General features: G+C 29.9%; 1 protein-coding gene across 4 annotated transcripts; it reads right to left on the bottom strand.

Moving 5' to 3' along the window:
* Positions 1 to 861: 861 nt before the first annotated feature.
* Positions 862 to 10,035, bottom strand: LOC100815973 (protein YABBY 14). Of its 4 annotated transcripts, none has more exons than XM_006594846.4 (7): positions 9,749 to 10,035; positions 9,423 to 9,580; positions 7,253 to 7,375; positions 6,909 to 7,023; positions 5,724 to 5,772; positions 4,807 to 4,882; positions 875 to 1,271 (listed from the first exon to the last, which is right to left on the bottom strand). In XM_006594846.4, exons 2-7 carry the CDS (start codon positions 9,492 to 9,494, stop codon positions 1,167 to 1,169), a joined length of 540 nt encoding a protein of 179 aa, XP_006594909.1. In that variant the 5' UTR covers positions 9,495 to 9,580; positions 9,749 to 10,035; the 3' UTR covers positions 875 to 1,166. The 4 variants fall into 4 exon arrangements, with proteins under 4 accessions (NP_001344758.1, XP_006594909.1, XP_040863757.1 ...); XM_041007823.1 differs by having other exon boundaries at positions 6,909 to 7,029; positions 9,749 to 10,031; XM_006594845.4 differs by having other exon boundaries at positions 6,909 to 7,050; positions 9,749 to 10,030.
* Positions 10,036 to 19,302: the final 9,267 nt, after the last annotated feature.

The raw sequence follows: 19,302 nt of genomic DNA, 5'->3' as shown, positions 1-19,302 counted from the left end.
TAAAGCCTTTAGTATAGAGAAATGGGCCTGTTCTTAAACAGACCAATATATAAAGCCTTTCATTGAGAATTAGATTTATGAGCTAACATGTCTATCACTAAATAGACTTGTAGACTTACGAGTAGTTTCGATAAGATATTATTCAGGAATCAAATCAAATCATACAGTCTCTTATGAATTCGACCGTTTCAGTCAATAGTTGTTATAGGATGAACTTTATATTGCTTTTAATGAAACTTGGGGGATGCTATGAATTAGGGTTTAATTAAAGGAAATTGTAGTTTTTCTTTGATCACTTTTCTGCATAGTTCCTTTTCTGAAAGATTAAAAAAAAAAAAAACTGGACTGCTGCGAACGTGACAGAGGAAGACATGCATGCAACACCTGCACTGTATGGTGTTCCTTTCAGAAGGCTGCACTGCATTAACTGAACAAGACGGTCCAGGAATTGAAGAACAACAAAAGAATCAACCAAAGAGATAGGAAGAGAAAATTATTTGATTTTTATTTATTTAAAAACGGTGGTTGTGGAATCGAATTAGTTCAGATAGCCCCACAGCACAAAACTCCAAGGTATTAAGAATAGCACCCTCCAAAAAAAGAGAAAAAAACCCTCATGAAACATGATGGATAAAAGATTGTCCCTCTGGATGAAGCACACCATGTACCCAAAGAAGGGTCAAATGGTAACCCTCTCAAAGATGAAAAGCACTGTTCAAGTGGTCCTCTTCGAGGATGAGAGAGTGACACATGGTATGCTAGCTTCATCGCTCATCATCAAAAGAATAAAATGATGCATTCGTCCTTTGATATGTGGAGACGCAATCACCCAAAAGAGTAAGCAGATATAAATACTAAATAGCAAGACACATTATAAAGAGAAGGAAACTTACAATAATGTTTACTTACTTAAGTGACTAAGTTCAACATAGTAATTTAATGCAATCACAAGAATAGCAATCATTTCATAACAACTAGAAAAAGGCAACACATACATATAATAATAATATATATTAAAGATGGGTGAGATGCTGAGGTCAATTTTCAGGAGTCTTCCCATCCAGTTGTATGATTGGGAAATTTGATCAACCTCATTTTTCACTGATTTAGGTCAAGCACAGAAAAAACCAGTTGATAATGATAAACTTCCGTTTATATATATGTAATCAGTAAAATCCGTTAGACTTTTGAGTACCATCCCCCTGGTCCAACTTTGCTTGCTTATTGCCATCCAGCTTTAACCCAAAGTGAATGTGAGGGAAATGTGCCCACTGCATATAAGTTCATATAAGATGAGACAAATCAGAAGGGAAAATTAAAGGTTCCAAAGGATACTAGTACAATATAGCAGTTTAAACCATATATATAGTATGCAAGACTCTAGAAAGTGTACAGGATATAAGAAACACCAAATTGGATCACATCACAAGTTGTGCTAGATAATTTTTATACATACTAAAACTTAGGAATTAGAATAACTATGACTTAACCTGTCAATAATTTCAGGTCTCGTTTTTAAATTTCCCACCTGTATATATGTGGCTTTAATTATATATATTGGCCTACAAATTAATACTCCATGTTGTAGTTTCGTGCAGAGCATGTGTTACAGTGTATGCGAGTTATACATTTGGAGGAAAGCATAAAATGGAATCGCATGTTGCAGACTACGGCCTCTAAATAGCATATAATATTAGAAATTTTAGAGTAATACCATCACGAACAAGGGAAGAATACAAGCGTTCAAAAATAAAATTTAGAATCACAATCACAAACTATATATGGTGCTGTTTTTAAATATTTTAGTTTAAGAAAGTGATTCCATAAATTCTGCTAGGTATCAAACTTGATCTCATAGAGTACCTAATCGTTACAAAAGAGAAAATTAGATGCTTTTCTATATAAACACGCCAAATCATGTGTGTGTATGCATAAACCTACAAAAATCCTTCCACCTAAGTAGAAATTATGTTTCAGTTAAAAAATTTAAGTATGTCTTTGGATCCTTCCACCTCCTCACTTTATTTATAATATCCTAATTTCGGATTTTTTATGCACTTATCCACTTAGAACTTAAACTATTGAATTTTCAATAACGTGTGTATACACACATAAGGGGACATAAAAAAGAGGTAATTCTCTTACAACTGATCTAAAGAGAAACTAAGAATAAAAATAAGAATTTAGTTTTGATACATTGTAAGTGTAAAGATTTTTATATGCTTAATTAATTAAATAAAATTCTAGATGTGACTTTAAAACAATTAATAACAAAAGTTAACAATTAGTAGTAAAAGAAATTCATAAATTGAATGACAATATAAAATAATTTATATCATTAATGTATATTCTAATTAAATTTTAAAATTAATGACATTTTTACACCTTATTTTGAAGTGTGAAATGAGTGTGAAGAGAGAAATAGAAAGAGAAGAAAAGGAAAGTAAAAAATGCAATTGTTTATGTGATAAGGAAAAAGGTGTTTGGGGGGGGGGGGGGGGGGGGATTGTGATGTTGTGTTTGAACTGAACAATTTTTTTATAAACAAAGTTTTATTAAGAAATGGAGAATAAAAGGTATTCTAACCCAGATATAAATTAAAGTCTTATAAGACCAAATCGAAAGCATAAAAAGAAATAAGATGCAGGATAAGTATACATCAATAAGAAAAAAGACCATTGTATGCTTCTCATTTTAGCTTTAACCTTTATAAAGTTAAAAGTTTGCCTTTGAACTGAACTATTGACTATAAAATATTACTAAGTTAAGAGAGTTTAAAAACCAAGGAGATTCACATACAAAAAAAATTGAAGAAACCATTATTCTCGGTCTCTCCAGAACTTCAAAGTATTATAGGTTCAGAACTTCAATGTGAAACTTATTTCACACAATTGAAAATCAAGTTTTAAACAAAGTCAGGTAAAAGAAACCGCAATAAAAGAATATCATCATAATTCATATCTTTCTTCTTACAGACTTGACCAAGCCATTTAATTTATATTTTTTTGGGAAAGATTATTTTGTCATATCCAATACATATATTTTGTATTAATTTATCCTACATACATAACTTTTTACACCATTTTTGCTTCAACAATATTATCCCAACATCTAAATGGTAAATGCCTACTTGTTACACATATCAACCACATCAGATCACTTTCCTCATTCTATTTCTCAGTTTTCAAAAGTGACTGGTCCGGTGTTAAAAGATATGTATAAATTTATGTATAGAACATTAACTGGTTTTCTATGAAAGACGATAGGTTTTACAACTATATTGTAGACCTGTATTAGGAAGTCTAGTATGAGACATGCCATTAATTGAAAGATATATATAATTACCCTATATTGTAGACCGGTATTAGGAAGTCTAGTATGAGACATGCCATTAATTGAAACGAAAGGAAGAGAAGAGAGAGTTGTGAAGAATTGAAAGTCATAAAAAACGAATGAAAAATCACAACTATGAGAATTGGTTCTCATGAAAAATGTCATTTTCACTTATAAAAAATGTAAAATGATGTAAAAAGAATAATTGCAAATCACCATTGTTATGCATGACCAACTTATCTATGTAGATAAGGTTAGAAATTAGTCAATGCGAGTCAAACATAGCTTAGTAGAACTAATTATTTCCGTTCAGCTTCAGTTTAATTTAAGTTTACGAACTATTTGATTCACTCCTGAGTTCAAGTCATTTTCTTTTAATTTTTTTTTGGAACAAAATGATAGTAAGAAAGGATTTAAAAAGAAACTAAATAAATAATATTTTTTTAAAGTCAAGTAGTAAAGTAAATATTTCATATATATAGTAAAAGACTAAAATGGGACTTTATTCAAATAATTCACATAACTCATATCCTTAATTCATGAACCAAATAAATCAAAAAAATATTAATTCAAGTTAAGCTTAATTAGTTAACAAACTTAACTTCAATTCAATTTAAACTCAATATTTACTTCAACTAAAAATTCAAGTCGTGAAATAATAGTGTAGGTACACTGAAATTTACATCTTATTAAAATGTGTAAAAAATGTTATGTATGTGTAAATACCATCATCAAATGTATAATTTATGTAATGTATGTATTTATCAGATATTGAATCGTACAGATCTCTCAAATGTTTCCCTTTTTCTTTTTTTATAAGCCCAAGTGTTATATATTTCGATCGACTTCTTAGTATAAGTTAAGTATATCAGGAGTACTCTTCTCTCGGTTAAACAAGATATTAGTTTATGCAATATTCATAATGCCAAATAAGAGCAATGTGGTTTATAAATGTTGATACGGTTTTGCATCATTCTAGACATAGAATATAACATATCATCTTAATTTATTCTAATATATATATATATATATATATAGCAACACTTCTTAAATTTAAGTTAATTTATTTAACAGTTTCTTTTTTTTTTGTAGTTCCGTATTTCACCCTGCAAACCATTTTCTGAGCTCTACATGCATGTTTGTATTTATCATTGTATTAACTGCTTAAATAAGAGCAACCCTCGTTATAGGAAGCAGTAGAAGGACATGATCAGTTGCCATTACTACACCCAAGTTTGATATAAACCTGCAGCATCTAACTGGAAGGAGGCATTGGCTTTATTGGTAAAGTTTCTACAATAATTGTGGGGATATTGGATTTCAACCTTCACCGAGTTTGTATAAACGACAAAGTTATCTTTTATTGTGTAGTCACCACATGTGAGGGGAAAAAATAGAGATAGAACTTTCATGCATTCATATACCGGTATACATATGCTAAAATGGAAAAATAGTAATAAAGCTTAAACTCACGTTTTTGGCTGCTGTGCTAAATGCTTCCCTGTGGCTGATATCTGGATTACTAGCCTTAATTCTTTGTATTTCCTCCCTGCAACCGGAATGATTTATTACCCAAACGGAATAGCAGATGTACTAAAAAAAAATCACATTTTCATGAAACACACGTAATGAATCCTCACATGCATACATACGCAATGCACACATATACATAAATATGGTGAGTTTTCATCACTTATTTTTGCTTTTAAAAAAATATGTTAACAAATTATATCTTTAAGTAATTTAACAGATTCAAGTTATAATCTATTAAAAAAAAATAATTCTAATATAAATGAAAATATTATATTTTTAATTTGTAGGCTATCTTTTTAAAAAAGATGAATAAAAAGGAACTAATCTCAATATATATGTGTTTGACATTGCATAATAACAATGTTTTAAAATCGGTTATCATTTCCCAATGGCATATCTTCATGTTGTTTCAAGTTATATTAGTGTCTAAAGTTATCTGAATTTTTTTTTATTTTTAAAAAATTCTCTAAAGTTTTAATAGTCATCCCATTTGCTTCTATCATATTAAAATTTTAATTTGTTAATAATTTTATATGCATAAGAATTTTCATCAGTATATAACTGTTTAAAATTAATATAATTTATTTCTAATGTACGTATTCATGATTTCATCCAATTGTCCATCACTCAACCAATTATATTATTTGAATCATGAATAGTCATTCTCATCAATCCTTCGATTTAACTAATTTAAATTTTTTTTATAATTAGAACATATTACTCATGGGATCCAAACTCTATTCAATCATATATACTAATTAGAATACATGGATATAAATTATACAAGTAACAAGAGTAGCCGGGGAAATGGAAGCAGGAAGTTTATTTAAAAAAGTAAATTTGAAAAGATCACTTACTTAATGAACCGGTTATAAGCAGAAGGAACACGTTGTCTCTTCTCAGGAGCTGCGTTGATCATGAGATTATTTGGTTAAAATATTAAACAGATTGTACAGAATATAAAGATAAATATAGACACCATAAATTAACAATTTAAATTAACACATTTTAACACTAAATATGACTTTCTAAGTTCTAACAACCAAAATCAGGTTGATCTAGAACTTTTAATATAGTAGGACGAACTGGCGCAGAGGCAAATTCAATATCCACTAAAAAGTTACTGAAGTATCACTACCAATATCAATTCAATTATCATTAGCTGCTACGCGTACGACGAAAAGGATGAAAATTCTTATGTAGGCATAGTTTATTATAAACAATCAAATCAATAATCTGACATGAAAAAGTGTATATAAGTCATATTGTACCATTATTTGAAAATCAAATCATTAATACCATATCAGACACTATATTTCTATATCTTTCATTCAATGTTTATTTCGTACACACGCAGCTAATAAATATTCCCTAAAATTAACGGAGACAACAAAAATTGTCCCTCTTTTAATGTACAAAAAACATCATGTTAGAAAAAGCTTTTCTCTTTAAAAATATCCTTTTGCACATATCTCATATAACTGTTTGGTTAAAGTGATTGTAATAAACATTAGTAAAAAGAATTATTTAACTGCTAGTTGTAACTTGCAACTGTGAATGTAAAATAGTGTTATGAGATGTATATGTAGCTAGGGCACAGCATGATTGCAATCAATTAAGGATGGGTCAATTTGTTGCGAAAGGTCACCATCTGGTTGGGGACACTTAAATAGATGAAGAAAATATAGACCAAATTGGGATACCTTTGTACCAAAAAAATTTGATACTCAGAGAGATGGACGCCCACTCTCATGAAAAAACTGAGTTTAAGGACAAGTGGCCTCAATGATGACATTGTTCTGCTTGCTTACATTAATTAACACATGTGCCAGTTGTGTTGTGGCATAACGTAGCCTGAATCATTTTGTCCTTAAACCTTCTCAGAGTTTAACGGAAAAAGTTCAGGCTGGCCTAGCTAGCTATAGGACCCGGCTTCTTCATTCAAATTACTACTAACTCAGAATCAGATATTAATTATATGCCAAAAGCTAAATAAGAATTAATGAGATAAATTAAATAGAGTGTGTGTGTGTGTAACTCACGACGAATAGGAGGAATCCTAGGTTGCTGATCATGGTCTACGGTCTCAAATGTTTTGCACTTTGATGATGATCCTAGTTCCTTGCTGCATGCTTCTTGAACACTGAGATGCTGTCTCTGTAACTTACCAACGGTAGAAAATCGCTAAGACAAACACACACACACACATAAATGCAGTATATATATAGCCCAACAAAAGGAGTGCAAAATGTAAATAGAAATGATAAAAGTTAAGTATATAATATCATCCATAATACATAAAAAAAAGGAACTAAAATTAAACTTGTGAAATATATATATATATATATATATATATATATATATATATATATATATATATATATACCTGAGTAGTGTCTTGAGAAGGAAAAGTTTGAAGTGATGCTCCCATGTTAACTGTCAGCAAATTGGCACAATGTCCACATCTAACCGTAACTATGGTGAGCAAACTGCTGCATGGAACACTAACCTGCAATAACCCGTTTTGGATTACAAAAACAAACACATGTTATCAGTTTCAATTTCACTAGCCAGTAGTTAGAAACTAAGTAAGCTGAATATGTAATCTTAATTTGTCTCTCTCTTACACACAAACGCACACAAGGGAATTGAAGAAAAGTAGTGTTGTATGTCAAACCCTGATCAAATCAAACTTTGATGTATATACATCATCTATGTTGGGATTCTCGATGCTTTAAATTATTTCGTACATAACTGCTTGGACCGTCGCCATAACCAAATTAATATCAGAGCTTCAGACTTGTCGATGTTAAAGTATTTATACAAATGTTGGAGAATTGAAGCTATCACATTCAATGGAAAGATGCTTCCAAGCACCAGCATTGCAATAAGAAAACAAATTGGTTGGTGAGGCAGAAGAAAGAGATTGATGAAGAGGACAAATGAGGTTTAGAGAGAGAGAGAGAGAGAGAGAGGTAAGGGAAGTAGTAATATTTTGTTCCATTATGAGAGAGAGAGCAAGTTAGTGCAGCTATATTGAATACTACAACATGTTAAATTAGCAATAGCATATAGCAGGAAGCTGAGGAACTGACATGGCAAAATTTAAAAGTTAGCACTCTCACAATGTCTCCATTCACTTTTGGGCTGACACTGCAACAAGGCAAAGATGAAAAAAAGATAGACATTGTAGCTCATAGCGATCGAGGAGGAAAGAGAAAGATGAAAATGACATGACTGGAACGGAAACCATGAAAATGAAATTGAAACACAAATACACCGTTAACCACTACTGCTACCAAACAGGTATGATTAAAGAAAAGTGATCACCACCATCATGAAGCAGATTAAATTTACTGCTCCTTGTGCAGTGTCAAGATCGGAGGAGAGAAAGAAAGAAAGATAATGCTTTCTCAAAAGGAGTAATTTCAACAGAGATATTATGATGAAAGGAGAGAAAGGTAAAGGAAAAATAAAGAGAGAGAGAGAGAGAGAGAGAGTGAGGGCATGGCATTTTTCTGGTGCGTAAATGGATTTGTCTGGACGTCATAATCGCCACAAGTTTCTTGTAGAAAGAAAAGAGAGGACACTGTCTCAGTACTTAAAAGGTAGCAACAAGTCTGAAATTGTGAAAAAACCCTTGATCATCAAAAAAATGACGCTTCACTGGCAAATCATGATGAACAGAATGCACCACCTTCAATCTCTCATCACTCATCAGTGAAAAGGAATCAAGAGAAATTGACTGAGGAAAGAGAAACCACCACACCACTTAGATTTGTGTATAGATTTAATTTTATGAGCTGTGTGAATATTCAGAAAGAAAACAAGAAATAAAATAGTGATAAATCAAAAACAGCTAGCGGTTGACTTTTTCTACAACATAACATATATAGCATGTGAGATCATACCATGCTATATACTATTCTGAAAAATTAAACAAAAAGAGGGGAAAGGGCTTCATATATTACAAGAACCCTAATACCTGGGAGTAGCCCTACCTTTTCACACACATCAAATTTCTTATGGGTATATGCGTTTTGTATATAAAAACATCTCATTCAGGCTCACAAAATTGCTGTGTTACCCTTCAAAATTAGTATATGCCTTGAAAGGTTCTGGATTTCGAGTTTAATAATTGTCTTCTTCTATTACTCATGAGAGTGCTGATTGCTGAATATATGTATCACTTACCTTACCTTTGATCAAATTAACACAATAGCTGAACTTGTTAGCATAAATAGAGGGTATTTTAGAAAATCCAGCTACACTTTCCCATAAAATATAAGATAGGACTTAGGAGTCGATTAATTCATGATCTAAAGTACATTCCAGTCAAGAAATTCACTTGAATGATGGATTCCAATTCCTTGGGGGAAGTGACCCTTCTTTAATTCCTTGCTTTCATGATCTCGATTCAAGAAATATAGAAAAAAAACTTATTGACAAATTATTAGCTGGTGAAACACATGGTATAATAACAACAAACTTAGAAGAATTCAGTGAAAAGAAAGAGAGAGAGAAACAGAAGAAGAAGAGAGAATTCAGAACTGTACCGCTAGAGTGGTGTTGCAGAAGTTGCAGTGAACATAACAAACACGTTCGGTTGCCATCATGTCCATTGACATTTTTTTAAACAAAAAAAAAAATTGTGACTGTCCTTTGTGTTTGCTTAGTAGATTTATAGGGCAGATCAGAGAGGAGAATTCCTTGACTGAAACAAAGTGAAACAAGCTAGATCAAGGATTTTACAGAAGACCCAGAAGAATATAAGACAGAGAATCATAAAGGTTAAATAAAGAAAAGAAACTTTGTTATTATTATTATTTTTTTTAATGGGGTAAGAAAGAGAGTGAAAGAGAGAGAAAGAGAGGACGTGTACAAATTAAAATCTGAATGGTTAGGATGGGACTAGTCTGGTCGGGGAAAACCAGTGAAGTGGAGTGGGATTAGAGACACTTTATGAATTATGAATTGGAAAAGATGGATTATAGGAAGTGTGAAAATATTTTGTGTTTGTGTGTGTCCGCGTTTGTGAAAGACAGAGAAGCAGAGAGTGAGGGTGGATGTGTTATGATTGAGAAAATGAGTGGGTGGGAGTGACCCATTCTCACTGGCTTTCTGTAGCGGACGAGGGGGGCGAGATATTAATGCTAGCGAATGTTTATCATGGAGAGAGAAAAATAGAAATACTATAGTGTGTGTGCTCTTATTACTCAATGCTAGTACTGTAAGTAAGAGAAAGCTTATAGGGATCAGAGACATGTTTAGAATTTGTCATTCAAATGTATGCATGTGAGTGAAAGATAGATAGGTTGTCAAATGTTTCACTAGTTTTTATTACCACTTTTTTTCAAAGAAATGTTTTAACACCTTTTTCAAGTCTATTCTCTGATTTCTGACCCTCAAGGGGTTCAAGTTCATGAAATGAGAAAATCTTCTAAATCAACCTGATGTCTAAATCAAATTATTCTTAATGTTTGTTAATCACACAGTAAGTCAACATAAAGGTGTAGTAAGGGTTAGTAACAATAATGACGTCGAAGGACTATGCAAATAGCATGGATTGTAAATTGGCTTTTGTCCCATTTTTGTGCCTCGGGTTATCTATTGCGGGGTACTATTTGCAAAGTGAATAGTCATTTTATTTCATAAGAAAGTGAATAGACATTTTACTGTACATGCTCATGTATTTTCCTGTGGAAGTCTTACACGTGAGATTTTCATTTTATCATTACTTAGTCTTTCAGGTTTTTTTGTTGGTCTTGTTCATTCAATAAATAAACACAAATAAATTTTCAGTTTAATTCATGTTTGTTACCCATTAGAGAATTTTTTTTTCCTACTTTTACTCCCACCATTCAAAAGGTATAGGTAGCACCGGAATGCAACAATGGATAAATATTTTGAAACAAAAGGGACTAATAAATCCAAGAATAACGCGTGCTTATATCAACCAACCGTTTATGTTATTAATTATCACTTTCCACAAGAACTTCTACATTATGATCACTTTGCCTTAGTCACAAATTAGTTATAAGGATCAGTTTTTTCAATACAAATACATATATAGCTATTAACTTTGACAAAAAAAAAAAAAGGAGGATTGAGAAAGAAGCTATCACTTGATGAAACTAAAATTTGAAATGTGCCTTGCCCCGTGTACGTACACTGCATTTCCATCAACACCTTCGTCAGGTCATGTGTATACAGTTCCATTCTTTCGGACATTATCTTTTGAAACATCCATTGGCGATAAAAAGAGAGAAGTATTGTAAGCTAACTACATACATCGATAAAAGTTGAATTTTACGATAATTAAATTTGCTATATATTAATATTTTAAGACGGATATAAATTTAACATAAAAAAGACACACAAGTGTGAATTCTTAGGGCTTATTTGTATTAATTGCATGTGTGAATTCTTAGGGAACTAGTCTAGCAGAAGTAGATGTGAAACAGAAGATGGACGATTGTTTAGCTAATTTAAGGCACACAAGTGGTTTGCATTTGAAATCACTAGTTAGTTAATCAGAGATTAGGAAGAAAAAAACTTTATAGTTGTGCGTAGTTAATTAACAACACATCAAACTTTTATGTTCTTCCTTGTATTTACTCACATGCTTAGAAAATTAGGGCATTATTGGTGGATGTTTGTTGTAATATGATGAATTTCATTATATTTATTAATTTTGAATATTTCATTCATACGACAATTTTTAGGGGAAAAAAACTTTATAGTTGCGTGTAGTTAACACAGCACATCGAAGTTTATGTTCTTCCATGTATTTACTCACATGCTTAGAAAATTAGGGCATTATTGGTGGGTGTGTTTGTTGTAATATTGTTGCCTCTTCATTCTAATTCTTATCATCATAGCAGTATTGAAAAAAATATTCAAAATTAATAATTATAATTAAATTAATTCAACATATTATCATAAATTATTATTTACCCTTTCCCCAGTTCACTTATTCCTTATATATTTACAATTTCCTTTATCTTTAAATATATATACCTAGACTAATATTTGGAATCGATTAATAATACTACTACTACTTGCTATTTGCTAAGAGCCTACCGCCTAACTCACATCAAACCTAGGTGAAGTCAAACATATTAATTAAATAATTAATTTAGGACAAGACTTTTTAAAATCATATTAAATTCATACTAGGCGCTTGTAGTTTGCTCCTTCTGTTTTTATGTTTCCGACTAATAAAAAATCTTAAATTAAAAAATTCATATTCCACGTCATTAAAAAATTAGACTTAACAAATCAAATTATTATTATAATAATCCAATGTTTTGATATATATATATATACTCCTTTAGCCTATGTTTATAATATTATTCAATATAAAAAGTGTCTATGGGGAGATATATATGTTGATGATTAGTGTCAACTCAACTATGATTGTTTCTAAAAAGGACACATGAACAAAATAAGATATATATTATTCAATAGACCTTGCTACAAAATACACTTTTAACTAAGCAAAAAAAAAGCGTTTAATTGGTCATGTTGGAATTTTGAAAATGTTAAGTCAAACTTTAAAATGACTTTAAGTCTTTGATTTAGTCAAACTCAAGTGTTGTAAAGTTAAAACCTAACTCAATTCGTTTTGTCAATCTAATATTATATCATAAAAAATAATTGTTTTATTTTAAAAATTTATTTTTTCATCAGCAAATATTAATTTGTTAATATTCTTACTGAATGAACATTTTTTCTTCAAATTATGCTAATTGTATTGCAAAAAATAAATTTTTAGATTATCATTTTTAATAACTTATAGTATTTTTAGAAAGTAATTTGTAAAAAGAACTTGAAAAGGTTAACGAGAATAGGTGCAAGGTAGCACTAGGTAAGATTATCAAATTCGAGAATTTACATAAACTCGTGAGAGTTCTATAAACTCGATTTGTGGACTCAACTCATAGACTCATAAGAGTCTACTTCATATAAAAATAATAACAAAATATTTATAAATAACATATTAATTAAACATTTCAACAATATAATAAAACAAAACAGTAAATCATAAAGTTCAGAATATTTAAATAAGTCTAATAATAATACATTACAATTAGATAATAACTTGTAGACGTTATATTAGTGGTAGATCATTCTTATCAAGCTAAGGGTTTGATGTTATTAGAGAACAATGATTTAATATTATTAAAGGTGAGAATTTTGTATTTGAGAATAACACAAGGTATGTTGAATGCTAAATAGACAAAAAATAAAAAAAAAATTACTTACATTTTGGTTTAATTTTTTTAACTTACTAAGCTGTTGACTCGATGATAAACTCGAGAGTTTACCGAGTTTACTTAGAGTCTATAGAGTTTGTCCAGAGTCTACTGAAAAAATAATTAACTCACAGAGGATAAGTGGACTCATAAACTCGTAAGAATTAACGAGTTAACTCGAAAGTTTGATAATCATAATACCGGCTAAAGGAATTGTGACACAAGTGTGGTATCCACCAATATTCTCTTTTTATCTTTTGTCAATATAAATTAGGCCTTGCTCTGCTCGCAAGCCTTTTAAAAACAATGTACCTACTCGGCTGGTACATATCAACAAGAAAAATATCATTTTATTGTTTCAAGAGCTAGGAAATACTTTTTAAAATTATATATATGAGTAATCTCAATAATTCTCTCCATGAAGGGATGATCCAAATCTTTTCATTGGATGTAACAATTGTAATCTACTATAGCGATAGAATGCATATGCATTTGATATTATAATGTACAAGTGTTACAAGGGCCTATTTGCCTAATTGGTGAAGTTTATATAGTTTAGTTTATCTAGCTTTTTTTATTAATTTGAAGAATACAATATGCAAAAATCAATTGCTATGAATTAGTAATAAATTTTGTAGGTGTTGATGAGAACATGCTGAAGTCTTTGATTTTGGATACGCATTAAGCATCCTTCGATTAAAGATTTTATCGCCAAGTGGATTGTCAGAGATCGAATCTCGTTTACTCAAACCAAACATTAAGAAGTTTTATTCTTATATTCTTTTTTACTTTAGCCTAGCTAATTCATTATTTTCTCCATATTTTTTTTAAAAACAAATATAATGAAGATAAGTGATATTTTATAATTAATAAAAATATTAATTAAAAAACTAAACACCTCTAATTAAGTTTCTATAAATGATAGATTTTTTTTTCATTTGAATAGTATATATAACAGATATCAATCGGTAGACAACTTTCTTTTCTGAAAATTTAGTTATATGTTTGAAATATATGTAATGAGTGGTAGACAAGGAAATCTTTTTTCCCCTCTTCTCTTTTTGATTATAATAGAAAATCTTAGAGGAATCATGAGATCCGCTGCAGGAAAAAATTTATTTAGGGGATACAAGATCGGGAAAGAGCATATTGAAATTTCTTATATTTTTGGTAAAATGAAATGTGCGCTTCATATTTTTGAGCTTGTCTCACGCTAGGACGGAACAAGAAAAAAAAAATATTAGGGGAACGAAAATTTAATTGCTAAAATTCAATTTTATTAATTAATTGTGATATCCAATGTTATCAAGATTAGACCGATCACCAAATCGGTAAAGATACTGATTCACACGTAAATGGCCAAATTAGGGTTGAATCAATTTTAATAAAATATTTTTTTAATATTTTAATATAATATTCTTGTAATATTGAAAAAAAATATAATATATAAAAATTGATAATAATAAAAAGTAAACTTCACTTAAAAGTATTTATAATTTAAAAAAAAAACAAAACGATATTATGTTGTAAGTTTTATTTAAAAAAAGTTTTGAGCGAAATTGGTTAAATTGATTAAACCACCAACTTTTGACCAAATTTTTTCTGGTTCAAGAGTTTTAAGCCAATTTAAGGACGCACTGATTTTTAAGAAAGGTGGGATTGGACACGTGACCAATTCCTGATCAAATCGGTAAAACCAGTTGATCTGTCCGGATTTCCAAACAGTAGTGATGTCTATTAATAATATATACTTATTTTTTTATTAAAATAAATACATTTATTAGGTTATAAAGGTATACTCTTTTGTTTTTTTTAAAATATAAAGGTATACTCATTGGTTTGGTTGAAAAATTATCTTTTATAAAATAAGCATCACTTAAATCATTTAATATTATGAGTAATTTTGAAATAAAAATAAAATTTATGATATTATTAATTAAATTAATCAATTTAATAACTTTCATTGATTTTAATGAATTAAGTATTCATTTTTTATATATTAGACTATTTGATAAGCAAAATAAACAATTATTTTCTATTATTAATAAATTTTTAAATGAGTCTAACAAAAATAAAAATATCATATATCCTTTAAAAGAAAAATAACTATTTTTTATGCAAAGACAATGAAGTATTTCTTTTTTTGTATATTTTAAATTATATTTAGTAGTTTGGGCCATTTAAATTTAAATTATATCACGTTAGTGCTTATTATATGGCCTTGTTGGCCTCATTTTATTCAGCAATTTTTTTATTTGTAGTTTTTCTATGAATCATGAATGATAAAAATAGGCAAACTAACGCAGTGGCTTAGGAGCCAATATTGGAGGGGGCGGATGTTTTCTTTCAACTGCCAATATTAGAAGGTTTTGACATTTCAGGGGGGAGGCTGCCCATGTAATATTAATCTACAACTTGGTCTCAGGGCAAAAGGTAAACTTCTATGATAATAGTTGGTTTGGTATTAGTAATATAAACTCAAAAGAAGAGGGGGTAGAAAAGACTTTTTTTTAATTGCAACATTGCTAATAGTGGGGGTTTATGGCCCCATTATCTCGATATTTCAGTGGGAGTTAACAGTAGAAGAGTAAGCAGTCTTATGTAAACCTTAGCAAGATAATGGGGGCATTATTATCCTCAATTTTGTCTTTTCTTGTATTTTAATATTTTTTATCGATAAATATTAGTTGTTAATCATTAATATTTTATTAACGGGAGATATTAAATCTACAATCTTTTTCTTTTTTTTCTCTTGTTTTTTTATTTACTTTTTGTTTCTCTGCAAATTAACTCCAATAACCATTCTCTTACAACGATTCAAAAATAATTTTGAGGTGATTTGGTGATGGAAGGGGTAAATTGGGTTTGGTAAAATTGGGAAAGGGTGTGTAAGTTAAAAAGAAATGAGAGATCTAAGAATCAAAGACTAAGGACTTTCCAATTTAGCTCTACTGGGAAGGTGGAAAAAAGGCTATTGGTTGAAAGGAAATTTTAAGGAATAGGATTTTATTAGCATGGTATAGAAAATGGAGGCCATAAGGAGAGGAATATCAGATTCTTCAAAAGTAGTCAACATGGAGAGACCTAGTCAAAAACTAAAAATGGTACAAGGAGTACCTTAATCCATGTATAGGTGATAGATTTGTTACAAATAAAGCTTTCATACACAACAAAGGTTATTTAGACCAATCAAAAGAAGAGAAAGAAAATCCCTTCGCCTTAGCACTTAACCAAGGTCAAGATCTAAGCTAAATTAAATCCATTACATACTCAACATTAGCACCCTCATTATTTTAAGCAATATTATTTCTATGCAACTATAATTAAAGAGCATATCGAAGCAAACCACACATGACATATCTTATCAAGCTCTCTTTTGTTGTTTTCCTATGAGGCCATAACAATGTTGTGAAGGCGATTCCTAAGGTCTTTTGGCATCAACATTTGCAAACCCAGTCATTTGTAGCATTAACTGTTTCCAAACAAATGAAGAGAAAGAATAGGTAGAGGACACTTGTGTTAAACAATAGTATCGAATTTGAGTTATAAACATACAATTGTGTTAAATATTTATTTTATTTTACATAATGATCTTATTTAATTCAAATAATGTTATCTTACATAATGAATACATGTGATGGTTTATAAAAATAAATATATGATCTCAGTGACTAATTTGAAGGTTTACTTAATAAATTGTTTCAACTCAATGCAAAGTGAAGTATGTTGAAAATGATTAATGGTCAATTTGTTACAATTTTTTTAAAAAGGTAATTCTGATATAAATAGTTTAGTGAGTATTTTGTAGAGATTTCAAAATAAAAATAAAGGTTTACTTATGTTGTTTGTTTGAGGTCATAAAACTACTTTAAAAGAAACAACTAATTTTTAGAGAGGCTATTTAAAATAGTTTCTGATTTTAATAAAATGTTAATATTCTTTTCGGTTTCTAGTTATTTTAAAAAATTGAAATTAACATGTGAATTGTTTTTAAAAATATTTTAGACAAAGATTTCCATTTGCTGTTACAAATTTAACGTGGGTATGACCGCAAATTAAACAAATGCTAACTGCTACGTAAGTAAAGATGTGTGTGTATGTGTGTGTGTTTACAAGTAGATGCCAGGGACCAAGCGGAATGGATCTTCTAACCTGTAGCCCAAATAATGTTACTTTATGATGGAAGTGGGCACATGCATGCAAAAAGTGCAGGTAAGTGCCCTTCAAAAGATAACTTATTTGACGTAGATTGTCTATGATTTACTAGTTTAGGATCTTAATAATTTTCTAAAAAGAATTTTAATTTAAGATTCTTTTAAATAACTGGTTGGGGAAATAGATTGTCATAGAATGTGGAGATCTCATATTTGAAATATAAAAAAAAAGGAACAATTTGATTCAATGAAAATGCATAAAATTTCGATATGTTGGTCGTGATCTAATGTCTAGAGCAATCCCTTAATCAATTCAATTATTGTTGAAAAAAAATGAAAAGAATAGTTGTTTCTTTTACAGAGAAGAATAATTATTTCAGGTTGGAAAAAAATGCAAATTTTTAAATCTTATTTTTAGTCAATAAAATAATGATATAAAATTTTAATGTTAATTATAAGAGAAAATAATACTACATGTAAATAATATAAAATAATTTTATATTATTATTAAATAATACAGTTTTTAATATAATTATTATAAAATTAATAAACTTATCAATATAATAATTAAATAATAATATAAAATTATTTTAGATAGAAAAGTACTCTTTTGAATAGTTTCAACAAATAGCTCCTCACAAAAATTTACAAATAGGCTAAAAAAATCGTAGGAGAATATATCGACCGACATGATTTTGTCAAAAAGATGCCATACATGATGACATAGTTCCTAGTTCCCAAAAACACGGTTGATGTCTTTTCAAATTGATTTTGCATAGTTAACGTTATCCGTTAAATATAAAAGAAAAATATATGTGAACACTCAATAATTTTAAACACTATTAATATCTTTAAGTTTTTATCTTTCTTTTTATCACATTAAATTATTTATTATATATTTTTCTCTCTCTCATTGCATTGCATTGTATGTTAATTAACATTTTTGGATGTCAAAATATCATTTTTTAATATAACAATAAAATATTGTTACACAAATAAATTTTGCTTCATATATGTCGGCTAGTCGCATAACTTACAAAAGTAAAATATATTGATAGTGAGAATTTTTGAAGAAAGAGACAAACAGAAAAGCAAAAAATAAAAATGTGAATGTGGGAATTGTGAGTTATATGAAGAAGATAAAAATTATATGCAAGTAAACATTAAACATGCACTCTTAAGCACTTGTCCTGAATTGCACGCGTTACTGGTTTCAAGTTTCAACTTGTCATGAATTATATCACTAGTGTCTCCACTAAAATTATTCTGAATGGTGTGTTTGCCTTGATCCCATCTTTTGTGCTCTTAATGGAATCCCTTCTCCTTCTATATTTGAAGAATTTGTCCCTTTTGTTAGGGATTGTGGCAATGGCTGATTAGTGCGATACGATCAAGATAGCAAACACGCACGGCATCCACTTATATATCATACATATTTCATGCTGACGACAAAGTCCTAATTGCTAAGCCTAATAATGTTTATAATTGCATTTGAACTATGGACCTCCTAGACCACTTTTTGCTTATATTTCTGGTTTGAGAACTTAGACAAGTCTAGCTAGAATGTATAAAAATGTTCGATTTCATGAGTTACGGAATGACAAAATCAGATTCTTGGTGTTGATTATTGGGGAAGCATTGGGAACATTTGGGGTGTGTGATACAAAGACTAAACATACTTTAAGGATTTTGAGAGTATTGTGGAATGTGGACAAAGTAGAGGCTCAAAGAATGGAGGAAATATTTGTGCACCCTGCTGGAAGGATGACCCTCATTAATTCTATCCCTTCTTACCACAAGTCTTTTGATCTTCTTCCCAAGAGAATAAGTGACTTACTTGATAGAGTGAATGAATAGAAACTTCTTCCACAAGAGAGCAAATGATTCCTATAAACTTTCCTAGGGGAGGGCTTGGGATTAATCAGGCCACTACTAGCCATTTGTCAAGATTGGGTAGAATGTGTCCTAACAAAGAGAGGTGCCTTAGGGTATAGAAGCTCATTGTAGGTAACACTATCCCACAT

The sequence above is a fragment of the Glycine max genome, chromosome 13 (genome assembly GCF_000004515.6).
Source record: "Glycine max cultivar Williams 82 chromosome 13, Glycine_max_v4.0, whole genome shotgun sequence".
Classification (NCBI taxonomy): Eukaryota; Viridiplantae; Streptophyta; class Magnoliopsida; order Fabales; family Fabaceae; genus Glycine; species Glycine max.
This window is presented reverse-complemented; position numbering and strand designations above follow the sequence as displayed.